Raw genomic sequence first — 17,262 nt, forward strand, 5'->3', positions numbered from 1 at the left:
GTCATTTAGAAGGTATAAAAAATAAAGATTTTACAGCATTTTTATTTCAGATGCTTTTGTGGCCATTTGTCCTTACCTTATGCTACTAACTCTACATTTTACATTTTATTTGTTGGCATCAAATAGCAAATTGTGTGCCAACTGCTCTACAGGCACGCTGGATTGACAATAGAGATTTGCAGAGAAGAAAATAAGCAGGAAAAAAAATAAATTAAAAATAGTAGTAAGGACACTAAAGTCATAAAAACAAAGACAAGCAAATATAAGCATTATACCTGTCACAATTTGTGAGCTCATTGTAGGAATTATTTAATTATGCTTATCAATGCTAGAACTATGGTCCTCTATGATATTAAAACTTTCCAGTCAGAATTATATAGGGAAGGTAAACATATAGGATACTAAAAGGATATGGGCACAAAAGGGTAGAGATAAAAATAGCAAAATATAGCTGAAATTTGCATCTGCCACCATGCTGGTATATATACTGTACATATACAATACATGGCAATTTTTCTTAGCTGGCAGTCCCTCTTCCAGTGATGATCCACAAACCAAAGGCTACCACTCCATTGTAAACCATAAGTCAAAGTAAGCAAAAAGAAATGCGCATTGACATAAGCACATTAGGATCATACAATGAATTAAACATTACATATATCAGTTTTACTTATAAGCATCAGTATAAGGATAGATAGAGTCAGTAATGGTGTCCATTGATGTCAGCCAGCCCAGATTCCCCTGGGCAATGGCTTGACAAAGGTGGAGAAGGCTTCTAAATGTGTAGCCTGGCTTCCACACATACAGTATCTCACGAAAGTGAGTACATCCCTCACATTTTTGTAAATATATTATATCTTTTCATGTGACAACACTGAAGAAATTACACTTTGCTACAATGTAAAGTAGTGAGTGTACAGCTTGTATAACAGTGTAAATTTGCTGTCCCCTCAAAATAACGCAACACACAGCCATTAATGCCTAAACTGCTGGCAACAAAAGTGAGTACACCCCTAAGTCAAAATGTCCAAATTGGGCCCAATTAGCCATTTTCCCTCCCCGGGGTCATGTGACTCATTAGTGTTACAGGGTCTCAGGTGTGAATGGGGAGATGGTGTGTTAAATTTGGTTTTATCGCTCTCACTCTCTCATAATGGTCACTGGAAGTTCAACATGGCACCTCATGGCAAAGAACTCTCTGAGGATCTGAAAAAAAGAAGTGTTGCTCTACAATAAGTTGGCCTAGGCTATAAGAAGATTGCCAAGACCTGAAACTGAGCTGAAGCATGGTGGCCAAGACCATACAGTGGTTTAACAGGATAGGTTGAAAGACGTTGAGTGCACATGTTCAGCATCATATCCAGAGGTTGTCTTTGGGAAATGGACGGTTGAGTGCTGCCAGCATTGCTGCAGAGTTTGAAAGGGTGGAGGGTCAGCCTGTCAGTGCTCAGACCATACACCACACACTGCATCAAATTGGTCTGCATGGCTGTCGTCCCATAAGGAAGCCTCTTCTAAAGATGATGCACAAGAAAACCCACAAACTGTTTGCTGAAGACAAGCAGACTGAGGAGATGGATTACTGGAACCATGTCCTGTGGTTTGAGGAAACCAAGATAAACTTATTTGGTTCAGATGGTGTTAAGCGTGTTTGGCGGCAACCAGGTGAAGAGTACAAAGACAAGTATGTCTTGCCTACAGTCAAGCATGGTGGTGGGAGTGTCATGGTCTGAGCCTGCATGAGTGCTGCTGGCACTGGGGAGCTGCAGTTCATTGAGGGAACCATGAATGCCAACATGTACTGTGACATACTGAAGCAGAGCATGATCCCCTCCCTTCGTAGACTGGGCCGCAGGGCAGTATTCCAAAATGATAACGACCCCAAACACACCTCCAAGATGACCACTGCCTTGCTAAAGAAGCTGAGGGTAAAGGTGATGGACTGGCCAAGCATGTCTCAAGACCTAAACCCTATTGAGCATCTGTGGGGCATCCTCAAATGGAAGGTGGAAGAGCGCAAGGTCTCTAACACCCACAGGCTCCGTGATGTCATCATGGAGGAGTGGAAGAGGACTCCAGTGGCAACCTGTGTAGCTCTGGTGAACTCCATGCCCCAAGAGGGTTACGACAGTGCTGGAAAATAATGGTGGCCACACAAAATATTGACACTTTAGGGCTCAATTTAGCCATTTGCACTTAGGGGTGTACTCACTTTTGTTGCCAGCGGTTTAGACATTAATGGTTGTGTGTTGAGTTATTTTGAGGGGACAGCAAATTTACACTGTTATACAAGCTGTACACTCACTACTTTACATTGTAGCAAAGTGTAATTTCTTCAGTGTTGTCACATGAAAAGCTATAATAAAATATTTACAAAAATGTGAGGGGCGTACTCACTTTTGTGAGATACTGTATGTCCAGGAGGAGGGGAAGCTGTGATATCAGCATTCCCAATATAATAGGACCCTACCATCATGTACATTGTACAGGATCCACCAGCATTGGACATTCGGAAGAGTTCTTCTACAGCTCCACCAGTAGCGGTGTCCTTTGCTTTCTTATGCAGTCCTTCAGAATTGGTTTTGGTGGGACTGTAGAAGATCTCTCTCCGGTGTCCTCTGTTGCTTCATCCGGCACAGTGTTGGTGACTGTAGGATCCTCTTTGATGGGAAACACTGAGTTCACTTCCCTCCTTCTTGACACATGTGTATCAGCCAGGCAATGCATTTCAGAGTCTCCTGCATCTTTGTCAAGTCATTGGCCAGGGTGCTCTGGGCTTGCTGACAACAATGGACACCACTACTGGTCTCACTTTCGGTTGACGCTTGCAGGTTGAACCAACGTTTGATTTTATGTGGACATTCCTAAGCATCATTAAAACTTATGGAAACCCAAAATGTATTTTTCAGTATGTCTGGCATCAGGCCTCACTGATCATTTTTGTGAATCTGTCACAAAGTTTCTCATGCGCTTCTTCAGTTGCTATTGGGATTTCCTATGGCCAACTTGAGGAGCATTGCTGCTAGTTGTAGCAGGAAGTGTTTTTAATGTCAGGATCCTCAAGTAAGAAACTGCATCATATTCATAGTAAACAATTTGCTTAACAAAACTGTACAATGTGAAGCATTTTTTTTTTGGGGGGGGGGGGGGGGGTTATAGACAAGGCAAGGTTTTGCTTTGGCTTCTTGGGGTTATTGCCCTTTACCTAATGGCCTTATGAATACAACATGGATTGAGAGGAAATCATTCCACATTGAAAGAGATAATTTCTTAGACAGTTGTCACCAGAACAATTGTACCTATTGGAAGATCTCCCACCTAATTCCTGTTCTGTTGACAACTTAAACTCTTGGATTTCCCATTACATTTACCCTGGGTACAATGGTCACTGGGACAAATTGAGAGGGTTAATCTCCCTAATGGGGGCACAGACAATGATAAAAATCCAACAGAGCTGCACACCCTGCATCCAAAACTAAATTAAAATAAAAAAGTTTGGGCTTCAGATATAATTTAAGGCTCACAGGGGGAGATATACTAAAGCTAGTGAACTCAGAATCTGGTGCAGCTGTGCATGGTAGCTTCTAATTTCAGCTTGATCAATTATATTTTGGCAATAAAATGTGGAAGCTCATTGGTTTCTATGCAGAGTTGCACCAGATTTTGCACTCTCCAGCTTTAGTAAATCAACCCCACAGAGTGCTATACCAAGAGAACAGCACAATGACTTGGCGGTTAGCACTCCTGCCTTGTAGCACTGGGGTCCTTGTTTTGCATTTCTACCAGGACACCACCTGCATGGAGTTTGCATGTTCTCCATGTGCTTGCATGGGTTCCCCCCCCCCCCCCTTAGTCCAAAGACTTGCTGGCAGGGATATTGGCTCCTCTCTCAACTGGTCCTAATGTATGTACAGTATTTGAGATATGGAGCTTAGATTGATGTAAATGTACACTAGGGTAAGCCCAGTGTAAACTCGTAGCGCCAAATAAATGATTCTAAAACATTTATTACAGGTGGTTTACATACTGTACATTCACATCAGTCCCTGCCCTCAAGGAACCTTTCATTTGTTTTCATTTTTATATTTTAGGTTTATTTTATTTTTTATTTTTCATTTATTTTTTCAGTTTATTCATTTTTTTACTCATTTTTTTAACTTTTTTTATGTATTTAATATTTACTATTTTTATTTTATTTTTTATTTTTATTTTTTATTTTAATTGTTACTATTTTCATAAATTTAGGGGAACCTTTCATTAGTATATAGATCATGGAGTATGAGATTTTAATTTATTAATGGTTTTAAATTAATAACTAAATAATTATTTATTGTATTGTCCGGAGCATAACATTCTAAATGTATAACATGGCTTGTAATAATTAATAGGTAGCAATATTGCCTTTGGCTAAGTCTAGTTTCATAAACAGGAAGTCAGGTATGCAGGGTGTACATGATGCCGTGTACACCCAACAGGAAATTAACTCTGAGGTCATGTGCCCGCTAGGGTCTGCTATAAGAGGTTGCTGAGAAGCCGGAGATCTTTGAGAACGCCCACTGGAAGGGGCGAAACGCGTCGACGAGATTCCGGCCTTTGCAGCAACGTCAACGTCACATTTCGGGCTGTTGGAGCGCAAGCAGAAGTGTGTTGAAACGCACGCCACTTTTTCCTATGGTAAACACAAGGGGCTGTTGATAAAGCAGCCTCTAGGAGCTCCAAATTAACTAATCTACATGCCTATAACGTCTGATATATTGTAAGTGCATATATTTTTTTGGATTAATTTAATAAAAGTTTTGAACATACTACACTATTGGGAATCTTCTCTATCTTTCCGTGCCGAGTATTGGGAAATAGATATTCAAGGAGCCCCATCCTCCACACTTACCAGCTAAAGCTTGATAAGACCCCTATGCAGTATTGCCCAGGGGTCCATATTCTCTGGTAAGTGAATTCACTTTGGAGGGCGTGAAGCACGGAGTCACCTTGCACGACAGTCACATGGATGCTATGAACTAATGAGCACTATTCACAAACTTTCACCGGACACTTGCTTATAAAAGAAAAAAAAAGAAATAAAAAAATATTTTTCTCTTAATTTTTTTAAAGTGATTTAATTTGTTTGATTGTATCTTTCCCTACTGTGGGAATATGAATTCACTTTAATAGTTCACGAACAAGGATTGATGATTTAATTAATTTAATTTATTTAATTAATTTAATTGTAAATTAGGTATATAATTTTGGTGAGATGTACTGTCTTTAGCACTGTGTTATAGTTATCTATTTTTTGGTTACTGGGTGATGAGCAGCAGTGGAAGTTTTTGAAGTGTTAGATATTTACTTAGCGCAGGGAGGACTCTTTTAAGTAATTTATTGTAGTAATAATATACTACTATCAAGACCCTACTGAGCCATCAAAGCTTAGAAAGTACTGAAGCCAGAGGCAGCTAAGCATTTTGTCAAGGAGGTCAACAAAGGCAGACTACGTTGCCTCTTAGTACCAGAGTGGGGTGGCCCAGAAGGCAACCTAGTTGGCTGCCTAGGACCTGATGGTATCCAAGGGCCCACAGGTAGAATAGTCACCTGAATCACTTCTTCTAACAATGGAAAACCCATCAAATAAAATGTATCAGCCTACTTTTTAGCTTTATGTGGAAGTAATTTTGAGTGCTGTGAATTTACCCACTCATTTTTGCCTATAGTGGGGAAGGACTGGGCTGGGCGGCAGGGGGGTCATTTGCCCCATAGGGCAATAAAAATAATATATGAAATGAGGATTACCCCTTTCCTATTCAGACCTCAATGGGAGCAGGGACCAGGCCACAGGCTCTTCCATTCTCAACATTCTTTCCGACTGGAAGAATGAAAAACTGTGAAATGTGTTGTGTTTATTCGTGAAATGACTCAGATTACTAGCAATTAATTTGTGAGGATGACATGGTTTAGTATTTATTTAGTCCATATACATTTCAGAGAGCAGTGGTCATCTTCTTTGAGTCAACATGAATGTCCATCAGTCAGAGGCATGGTGGCACACTTTGAGATCTATTTATAAAAACGTGTTCAGTTAATGTCTCAATCATTTGCTCAACTGTCCCGAATAATCGCATATTTTCCTTAATAAGTTTTTTTCCCAATGATCGTCAGCTTCATTTCTTCATTTAATGACCATAATGCCGCAATTTGCTGACTTCGGTATCTTTGGAAAAAAAGCCCATTATGGCCACATAAAAAATTAACATATTAGCAAAACATGAGATTATTTGTGACAGCTGAGCAAATGCTTGAGGCATTAACAAAGCAAATGCTACTGGTATTGGCTCAAAGAACATTTATTTTATTTTATTTTAACTCCCCTTTTCACAAATATGAATTGTAAATTGATAACAGATTTTATTAGCTGAACAAGAAGATGACTGTTGCTCTCTGAAAACTATATGGACTCAACTCAAGAAAAAAAGTACCAAACAAAATATATAATTTTTTTTCCTTAACTAGACCCCATTTATCCCATAAGAACGTTGGTTGTGTTTGCCTCACATGCAAAAATGTCTCAGGTCCTCCCCTGACCTAAATGCATTGTGGTGGCTTCACTTCAAAAATACTTACCTGGCCCCTCTATAGGGATCTCTAATGCCTCTATAAAGAGCACTTGTCCCTATCCTTAGGGCTAGTGTCAAAGGGCTTTTGTTTCCTTCACAACTGCACCACAGCTCCCCATATGAGTCATGGGAACACAAAAGCATCTGAAGAAGATGTAGGTCAAATGCACCTGTCAATGAATTCTGAATATTCTCAGAAGCATCTAAAACTGATGTCAAAAGCAAGCCCATCTACATAGGCAATAATACTATCAAACAAAGGCATGTTGGATTAAGAGATCTATTTATCAATGATTTCACCCAACAAGCTTTTCCAATTGAATACTATGAGTAAATGTTGTGTAAATCTTGAGAAAGCACTAGTAACGAGACCCCTAGGTTTATGTAACCATCAGGCAGAAATATTAGAATATAGGATTTAACATTATAAATAGACATGTGCTGTACAATGCTATTGTACTATTAATTAGAGGTACCAGTAGCCACTCGAAAAATGGCATTAACCCGCAGTAATCCTGCTTTCTATAGAACTGGTTATCCCTACCAGCGCTTGTACCCCCAGGCCTGGAGCACAGATTTATTGAATCTGATTAATTTAGGCCTCCAGTATCAAATGACAGACAAGGAAAAGCAAGACAACAATTCCCACTTGAAGGGTTGGAATTCCAGCACCAGGAAAATGCGGAAGAACCAGGAGTATATAGAACATACTCCTAGGTGAACACATTCTGAACGCACAACAACTTAATAGGGGCCCCTCATACAAACCAGAGTTCAAAGGTTCTATTACAGGTGTCCATGTTGCTGCCTAGTGATGTGGGCGAATCCTATTGGGTCCATTATCGGGATACCAGATTCCAGCGGGGTGTGATGATGTCATGACAAAGAGAGGCAACAAGAATGGAGGCACGGAAACCAGTCCGGGTGGTGGGTCACCAGAGGTGCCACTGAGGTTTAGGTGATGGTGGACCCAGCTACATCCAAAGGTTTTTTTTTTTTTTAATTTGGAAGTGAGGTGGGTGGGAGTGATAGGGGAGATGTTGGGAATTACCCTAGAGATGGGCTTTAATACCTCCAAGATCACATGACAGACAATAAAAAAGCTAGGCAGCCAACCAAATTTTCTTGGTAAAGCTAAGCTCAAAATTCAGTTCTAAGCTGGACACCAGAGCAAGCAGGAGGAGCCAACAGAACACAGTACATAGTGAATGCTCATAGGTAAACATGTACATTGTGCATGGCAACTGCTTGGAGCTAATACACTCCTGCCAATGGCTTGGCACATATCGGAGACTCTGGCATGAAGTAGCATGTACATGTCAATAAGGGTGCTAAGTGCAACTAAACAGTGTCCCCAACCTATACAAAGACAGTGACACCATTAATCAACATTTATTTGTTTTACCATCCCGTCATGCAGTTGTTTTACTTTTTATATCAGGTGATTCAGTAACAATATGTTCCATGGTACCAAAGCAGATGATAACATTTGTCACATTTACAGTACTAGCATATATTTTTCTTTATATCAAATTTCATAACACTCAACTTTCTGAGAGCGACAACTTTTTAGCGTATGTAGGCAAAAGACACACCCCCATTACATGGGCAAAAAAAATGTTGAGGCTTTTCACACTAAAGCTGGTCGTACACAAATCAAATTTTGGCTTATCCAAAATTCAATCTGTGGATGGCCCTGCTGGCACAACCTGGCTCTACAATCTTCAAATTGAAGGTTGAAGGAACCAGACAGAAAATTGCCTGCAGTCACTATTTGGGTATTCAGACAATGGTGTGTGTCGGAAAACAAAAGATAGCAAGGGAGATGTGTCCATCGGCGTGATTTAGCGTGGATGGAGAAAATCTATTTGATCACTTTCATTCAGCCTGCAGACCGAACAAAAGAAAGCTATGCTTGGATGGCCATCTTTACAATCCAATTATTTGAGATTGGATCTTTGAGGCTGGTTGGAATTTAGTGTAACACTTTTGGTATTTAAAGTATACATTATAAATGAAGACTGTACAGTATATTAGACCAAAAAAAAAAAAAAGACAACTAAAGGAAAAAGAGGGACAGAGGGATATGATTCCAAATAAGGGACAGTTGAGAGCTATGAAATAATGTGCACTACCTTATCTCATTTTACATTGGGCTTATTTAAACCAGAACACTATTGCTCTCAGATGTTGTTGAAGAGGGTACTGGTTTTTGGTCATCCAAGGCTACCATTTACTACCCAGATGGAAATGCCGACTCAAAGATGACACATGAAATGTTCTGCCTGCAGCAGACAGATGGCACCATCTCAACCTAGTCAAAGTCACTGAATCGAGCTAAAAGATGGTTTTTTAATTAAAAAAAAAGGCGCAAAAAGCATTGTCATGTTAGGTATTTATTCAGGTGGAGCATTGTCGTTTTAGGTATTTATTAATGTAGACTTGCAAAGTAAGTGAAAGTTACACTTTAAATAATACTTCAGATGACGGGCATTCTGGAGTTTAGTTCTACCTAGGGAGGTGGCAAAACCAGCTCTCTGGGTAGATGGATGTTCCAGCTAGGAGATTAGTGCTAGGTAGACCAATTCCTTAGGTAGATAATCATTCTTCCTAGGTAAATGGACATTTTTTCGGGTAGGCAGACATTCTGGAGTCTAGTTCTACCTAGGGAGTTAAGAAAATCAGCTCCATAGGTAGAAAGACATTCTTCCTAGGTGGATGGACATGCCGTGGCCTGCTGTAGACTAATAAAGCCATCTTGGCCTAGGCAAAGTCGCTAAATAGAGCATAAGAATGGCTTTTTATTGGTAAAAGATTGGAAATGATATAGTTTCTGTATATTGTGACATGTTGGGGCTATTTCATGTAGACTTGTAGAGTTGCTGACAGGTCCACTTTATTGTGTAGTGGCGAAACTACCAGGATCGCAAAGGTGGTGTTCTGCCACTGTCGGGGGCTTCAGCGTGGTTCCTGGCCACAGGGTGCTGAGCTGAGAGCGTCTCTCTCATACACACCAGAGCCTGCACTGACAGCTCCTTCCCCCTCGCACAGGCAGAAGAGGAGAAAGTATATCTGCTTCTTCTCTCGTCCCTCTCCTCCTTTTTGCTCTGTGGGAAAGTAAGTAGCTGAATTTGATCAGAAGCAGATTGTCTCTCTCCACTCCCATCCATGTTGGGGAGGCAGGAGGGGAACTGTTAATTCAGATTTTGGGCTGTATGAGAGAGATGCTTTCAGCTCAGAGTTCTGCTGAGGAGGCACTGATAGGCAGCACTGATGGGCAGCATTGAACACTAATAGGTGGCACTGATGGGCACTGATAGGCGGCATTGATGAGCACTGATAGGTGTCACTGATGGGCAGCATTGATGAGCACTGACAGGCGGCACTAATGGGCATTGCTAAGCGGCATTGATGAGCACTGATGGGGCTGCACTGATCAGGCCATCGATGAGCAGTGCCCAGATTATCAGTGTAAACAACTGACAGGCTTACCAGTTAACGAAAGGACTGCTGATAACTGGCAAGTCTGTTTACATGTGATAAGCTGATCACATGGTAAAGGGGCGCTGTGATTGGCCCTTTACCATCATCTGTGAATAAAAGGACACAGCAGTCAAAGAATGCACTGCATACGTGCCCCAGGGGGCATGCAGGAGGCAGGGTTCTGGGAGGATGTCCATGGAAGCCCACCCGGTACTGGAAGCCAGGGGATCAGATGGAAGGGGGGGGGGTCAGAGGAGCCCCTAATTCTTTCTTGCACCGGGACCTGAAGGTTCTAGTTACGCCTCTGATTTTGTGTATCATTGATGTAAGGAATCTCGCATTTGAGGTTGTAAATTCTCAGAAGAAACACAAAAAACTCTTAGGGAAATAAAGCTATATGAAAAGAATGCCACACACATGCAAGCGTTTATACCTGTTAAAAGGTGTGGGATCTTTGTAGTAATTATTTCCTCATGCTCATCACTACTAGAAACATTGTCCTCTGGGAAAGTTCCTTCTCCAGCTGTACTGACTCTCACATCAGGTTTGGTAGTAACAAGGGATTCTGTGGTTATATATATATATATATATATATATATATATATATATATATATATATATATATGCACAGTATATATAAAACAGAGTTTATCTTTATTTAGTGCACTTAGAAAGCTACACTGTTAAAGCCCAACTGAAGTCTCACACTTTTTTATCTCTTTATAGTCCCACTTATTATTTGTGACTTTGATGGGAAATTGCAATACATATCCTTGTTTTATCTTCAAATAAACAGATTGTATTATTTCAGAGACAATAGCCACACATATTTTACAGTAGCTGGACAGTATGTAAGCATCTTAGTTATGCTGCAATTTAAGAGAAAGAGATAAGGTAGATATCTTCTTAGAATACACATTAGAGTGTATAATCTGATAGACAATAGCCACAAATATTTTTGAGTGTCTGAGCACAACAATAGGCCTCAACCTTTGAGGTGCAATGCAGGATTTTCCCTGCAGCAAACATGGTCATGTTAGGTATTTATTCATGAAGACTTGCAAAGTAGGTAAAAGGTCTACTTTAAGGCTAAGTTCACATGTAAGCGTTTTGGGGCGTTTTTGGGGTGTTTTTCTGTTCTAGGATCAGCTCAAAAACGCCCAACAAGACAAATCCTATTCATTTTAATGGCCCCCTGTTCACATCTGAGCATTTTGATGTTTTAAGCAAAACGCCCAACGCTCAAAAAAGTACATGAGCTTCTTTTTGGGCAGATTACAGGCGTTTTTATTTTTTTCCATAGGTTACTTGTCAACCTAAAAATGCCTGCACAAAAACGCCTGAAAAAACGCCCATAAAAACGCCTTAAAAAACACCTGAAAAAACGCCTGTAAATAGCAACGCCAAGATGTGAACGTAGCCTAATTGATACTTCCAGCATCAGATGATGGGCATTCTGGAGTTTAGTTCTACCTAGGGCGATGGCAAAACCAGCTCTATAGGTAGATGGATGTCTCTCCTAGGTAGATAAACAGTCTGGAGATTAGTGCTAGGTAGACAAGCCTCTTAGGTAGATGAACATTCTTCAAAGGTAAATGGACATTTTATATGAGTAGGCAGACAATCTGGAGCCTAGTTCTACCTAAGGAGTTAATAAAACCAGCACCATAGGTAGACAGACCTACCTGTTACAATGTGTGGGATCTTTGTAGTAATTATTTCCTCATGCTCATCACTGCTAGAAACATTGTCCTCTGTGAAAGTTTCTTCTCCAGCTGTACTAACTCTCACATCAGGTTTGGTAGTAATAAGGATTTCTGTGGTGATATATATACATATATATATAAAACAGAGTTTATCCTCATTTAGTGCACTTAGAAAGCAACACTGGTAAAGCCCAACTGAAGTCTTTTTTTATCGCTTTATAGTCCCACTTGGTATTATTTGTGACTTTTGATGTTAAATTTCATTACATACCCTTGTTTTTTCTCCAAGTAAACAGAGTGTATTATTTCAGAGACGATAGCCACACATATTGTACAGTAGCTGAACAGTATGTAAGCAGCTTATTTAGGCCGCAATTTAAGAGGGAGAGATAAGGCAGATATCATCTTTGAATAAACATTAGAGTGTAGAATCTGATAGACAACAGCCACAAATATTTTTGAGTGTCTGAGCACCAGAATAGACCGCAATGCAGGATTTTAGAATACTGACAGCTCCTCTGACACTCCACAAGCAGACCGACTCCACATATTATGGTCATGCCCCAAATTGGATAACTTTTGGACCCAAGTTTATACCCTTACCCAAAAATTCGCCAACCATATTATCACTCGAGACCCAGGTTTTTTCCTTCTCCATCATAATGACTTTTTAATCAAATCATACAAAAATTTGGTTATCAATCATCCACTTCAGCTCGCTTCTGTATCCCAGCCTTGTGGAAATCTTCTACACCACCCACAATTTGACAATGGCTCCTCCACATTGAGGACATCAGAAGAATGGAAGATTTAACTAGCTCTCTTAAAGTGACTTATAATGATTTCATATAAATTTGGTCTCTTTGGTTGGACTTTTCCATTTCTACGGATTACAAAAAAATAATGTCTGATACACCTTCAGAAATCTTGGAAAACCTTTAGGTAGATAACCTTTATCTATACTGTTACCTCATCGACTTCTCATGACTTTTTGAAGATTTTTTGATATCAGACTTACTTAAATCGAGAAATAACTCCTACCTTACACAACTCCCTTCTCCTTTTTCTATACGGTTACCACATCAACTTCCCATTACTTTTTGAAGATTTTTTTTATATCAGACTTCCTTTAATAGAAAAATACCTCCCACCTGATGCAACTCCCCCACCCCCCATTTCCTTTCCTTTATCCCCTTGCCTCCTTCTCTTCCCTTTTTTTTTTTGTTTACTTCCTCATCACAACATTGATGTGACACATAAACTATACTTCCACTTGGAGGCTTTTATATATATATTTTTATGACAATATGATTAATGCTTCACTTTTTTTATATAAAACCTATTCTCTACTATTTCATGTTTAACAATTTCAGCTCCTGAAGGTTTACTACCCTTCATGACCAAGCCATGTTTTGCGATATGGCACTGCGTTACTTTAACTGACAATTGCGCGGTCGTGCGCCGCTGTACCCTAATAAAATTGATATCCTTTATTTCCCATAAATGGAGATTTCTTTTGGTGGCATTTGATCACTTTTGGGGGTTTAAACAAAAAAAGACTGACAATTTTGAAAAAACAGTATTTTTGACTTTCTGCTGTAAAACATACCCAATAAAAAAATGTAAAAAAAAAACAAATTTCTTCATCAATATAGACCAATATGTTTTCTGTTACATGTTTTTGGTAAAACAAAATCCCATTAAGCGTATATTGATTGGTTTGCGAAAAAGTTATTGCGTCTATAGATTATGGGATAGATTTATGGAATGTTTATCTTTTATTACTTGTAATGGCGGGGATCAGCAATTTTTAGTGGGACTGCGAGATTGCGGCATACAAATTTGACACCACTTTTTGGGGACCAGTGACACCAATACAATGATCAGTGCTAAAAAAAAAAAAACGCACTGTCACTGTACTGACACTGGCAGGGAGGGGGCTAACATCAGGGGTTATTAAAGGGTTAAATGTGTTGCCTGGGAGTGCTTGCTAACTGAGTGGGGGAGGTGGTTTGACTAGGGGAATACAGAGATCTGTGTTCCTGCTTAGCAGAAACACAGGATCTCCATCTTCTGAACGGTGATCTGCCTTGTTTACATAGGCAGACTGCCGTTCTGCATCTCTCGGGAATGATCGCTAGGTGTCGGCAAAATCCAGTCCGCCAGACGCGCTGATTGGCGCTAATTGGCTCCCGCTGTGTCCAATTCACAGCAGGAGCAGGTCGCCCAGCCCCAGACCCGGAAACAAAAAAGACGTACTGAAGGACCACCCTGCTGCATCATATGTGCGTGGTGCGGTCCCGAAGCCGGTAAACACAGTGGGATAGATTTACTAAAACTGGTGCTCTTAGATCTTAGCTGTGCATGACAAAACCTGGAAGCTGACTGGTTTCTATTCACCAGATTTTGCACGTTCCAGTTTTAGTAAATAACCCCCATTGTGTTTTATGTATTTGTTTGACTGCTATGCTTATTGTTTTCTTCCTATGTGTCTTTCCCTTTTGACTAATTCTGTAAAAACTATTTTTAGAAATAATGTATATAAAAAAAAAAAAAAAAAAAAAGAGTACTGGCAGCTGAGGTCCAGCTGCAGGAAACATCATTTAGCATCTTTATAGTGCCTAGGCACCAGAACAGATGGCAAACTTTGAGACACAAAGAAGGATTTATCCTCCAGCAAACATTAAAATTTTGGCAGTTGAGGTTCAACCGTGATTAAATTGAAAGTTCTAGAGTGTCCCAGAGTGCTACTCTTGTATCAGAGACCTTATAGTGGTCCCTGTCCTTCGTGATCTGAAGCCTTTGTGCAGGCATTTGAGCATTAAAGACCTCATTCCTTACAAACTGCCTGCAGCAGAGGACCCAGAGTCCTCGGAGAACACTGTCCTCAACAATTTCACTACACCCGTGTATAGTTCCCAGGGTTTGGGAAGAGTGAAACATCCCCCTTGAAGCCTTATTTTATCCCCCCTTTTGCTGCCAGCACCTGGGCAATCTTCCTCCTCATATTCCTCTTCTGTTTATTGCATCTGCCTCACATGGATGGGGACAGCAGGCAAAGGATCCTGCCGGTCCCGAGACAGCAGAAAGTGCTCCTCTTATGGTAGCAATGTGGAGCCTACACAGGCTGCTTTACATAGGCAAATCAATTAGCAGGGCCCCAAAAGTAAGGTATAAAAAAACAGAAGAGGCACTGGAATTGAAGTCACTTGCTTCTGTCTGCACTGATGTAGCACCCTCCTAGGTAGGTGCTAGTGAGAGAGTATAGTTTATGGCTCTGTCTGCCTATCAGAGGAGCAGCAGGCAAATCTATATTGCTTTCTGCCTACCAGAGAGCAGGATCTGTGAATTAGGTCTGCTCAGTGTGTGATTCATTGGGTCTAGATAGTGTTTTACACTGGTCCAATAGGGAGGCATGTTGGACAGTGGGAGGAAACCTGACCAATGGGTACACAGGCTTTGATACAGTCCCGGGGATTAGCAGAGTCTCAGGGCATTCTGGGATACTGTATAAAAGCCAGGAGCACATGTGCTGCGGGGTCTTTGGCTGGTGAGCAGAGTCCTGGAGGGAGGGTGGTGGCTGCCTCCTCCGCTGTAGTGGTGGCACGTGGTCGCAGGCGGTCAGCCTGGGGATCAAAGGAACAGAACTGAACCCAGAGGTCCAGGAGAACTGACTAAAGGGGAAGAGACACTGGAGACCCTCGAAAAACAGTATCGTGAGTACAGGGGATCGTATCAAGGGGCCTGACCTGAGGGCGGCTACCCGGAGTAGGATAGTCAGAGGATGGGTGTCAGTGTGTCAAGTGAAAGGGGATACTAGGAGAGTATACTGAAGAGAATTTTGTTCATCAAGTCTTCTGGATAGAGATTTAATCCAAGTTTACCTAGTGGCAGGGTGAATCAGCAGCCTGGCTGCATCATCAGACAGGAGTCCTCATATCTTGTGAATAGTTAATCTGGAGTATCCCACTATTCCTTTCTCCCATCCCTATTTAAAATAAAACACCAAAAACGACTACAAACCCCTGGACTGATCATTGACTGAGACAAGAAGTAAAGTGTTAAATTGTGAATGCTAGAGTTGTTAACGGTAACCCAGGGGGACCCAAAAGTGTATTATCCAGCAGTCCTCAAGGGGGCAGTGCTACAATGACAAAGCACAGGTTCACTGAAGAGGTTTTAACAGGACCTCATTAACACTAATGCATAGGTATTGGTGCTCTTACTCACTTGTATTTTCTCCCTGTCAAAGCAGAATTGTCACGACAATAGGTCCCATGAAGGCTGATCTGTCTATTGCCAGAGCTCAGGATTTATAACTGGCATAAAAGATTCGGCCTACTTTGAGAAAATTCTGCCCATATATATTGTTATAGAATTAAAAAAAAAAATGACTTACTTGTTGTTAATACTTCTTCTGCAGTTGTGACTTCTGGTTGTTCTGTAGGTGGTCTTGCTGGGATAACAAAATGTAAATGTCGGTTATTATAATGTTTGCAGTGCTGCACTGGTGAAAGCAATATAAAGCAAAGGATCAAACCCACATTGCAGCAAGTTTAAAGTGGACCTAGCATCAGATATACTTTTTCATGTTCAGTGCAGCAAATTTAACCACTTCAGCTCCAGGAAGGTTTTACCCCCTTAATGACCAAGCCATTTTTTGCGATACGGCACTGCGTTGCTTTAACTGACAATTGCGCGGTCATGCAACACTGTACCCCAAAAAAACTTGATGCCCTTTTTTCCTAACAAATAGAGCTTTTTTTTTTGGTGGTATTTGATCACCTCTGCGGTTTTTATTGTTTGTGCTATTAACAAAAAAAAGAACCACAATTTACTTTCTGCTATAAAACATACCCAATGAAAAAAGTTAAAAAATCAAATGTTTTCATCAATTTAGGCCTATATTCTGCTACATATTTTTGGTAAAAAAATTAGAATAAGTGTATATTAATTGGTTTGCGCAGAAATTATAGCATCTACAAACAATGGGATAGATTTAGTGCCGGTTCACACTGAAGCGGCACGACTTTGGGGGCGACCTGTGAAGTCACGTGCACCGCGACTTCGGCACGACTTGCACGGACTTCATAAAATGAATGTCTATGCAAGTCGCCCCGAAGTAGTACAGGACCCTTTAACTATGACGGAGCGACTTGTGTCGCTCCTATTAGAACCAGTCCTGTACTACACTATGGACCGCAACGGTGCACGACTTGTCAGGCTGACCAAGTTGTCTGACAAGTCGTATTAGTGTGAATTGAGACTTATGGGCCTTTTATTTTTTTTATTGTTTTTGCTAGCAATGGTGGGACTGCAACATTGTGGCAGACAAATCTGACACTAAGTGAGACCTTTTGGGGACCAGTGACACCAATACAGTGATTAGTGCATAAAAAAATGCACTGTTACTGTATAAATGGCACTGGCAAGGAAGGGGTTAACACCAGGGGTGATCAAGAGGTTAA

General features: G+C 40.7%; 1 protein-coding gene across 1 annotated transcript in view; it reads right to left on the bottom strand.

Annotated features, from left to right (window-relative positions):
* VSIG4 (V-set and immunoglobulin domain containing 4) overlaps positions 1–17,262 on the bottom strand; it is a gene marked incomplete at its 3' end in the record, with an annotated part of 110,216 nt that overhangs the window by 52,768 nt on the left and 40,186 nt on the right. The window contains exons 6-7 of the mRNA XM_082263275.1: positions 16,194–16,250; positions 11,774–11,905 (exon numbers count right to left, since the gene is read on the bottom strand). Coding sequence (XP_082119401.1) covers positions 11,774–11,905; positions 16,194–16,250 — 189 coding nt within the window. The remainder of the gene's footprint in view (positions 1–11,773; positions 11,906–16,193; positions 16,251–17,262) is intronic.

This window comes from Pelophylax lessonae (genome assembly GCF_965119305.1).
Source record: "Pelophylax lessonae genome assembly, chromosome: 7".
Taxonomy (NCBI): domain Eukaryota; kingdom Metazoa; phylum Chordata; class Amphibia; order Anura; family Ranidae; genus Pelophylax; species Pelophylax lessonae.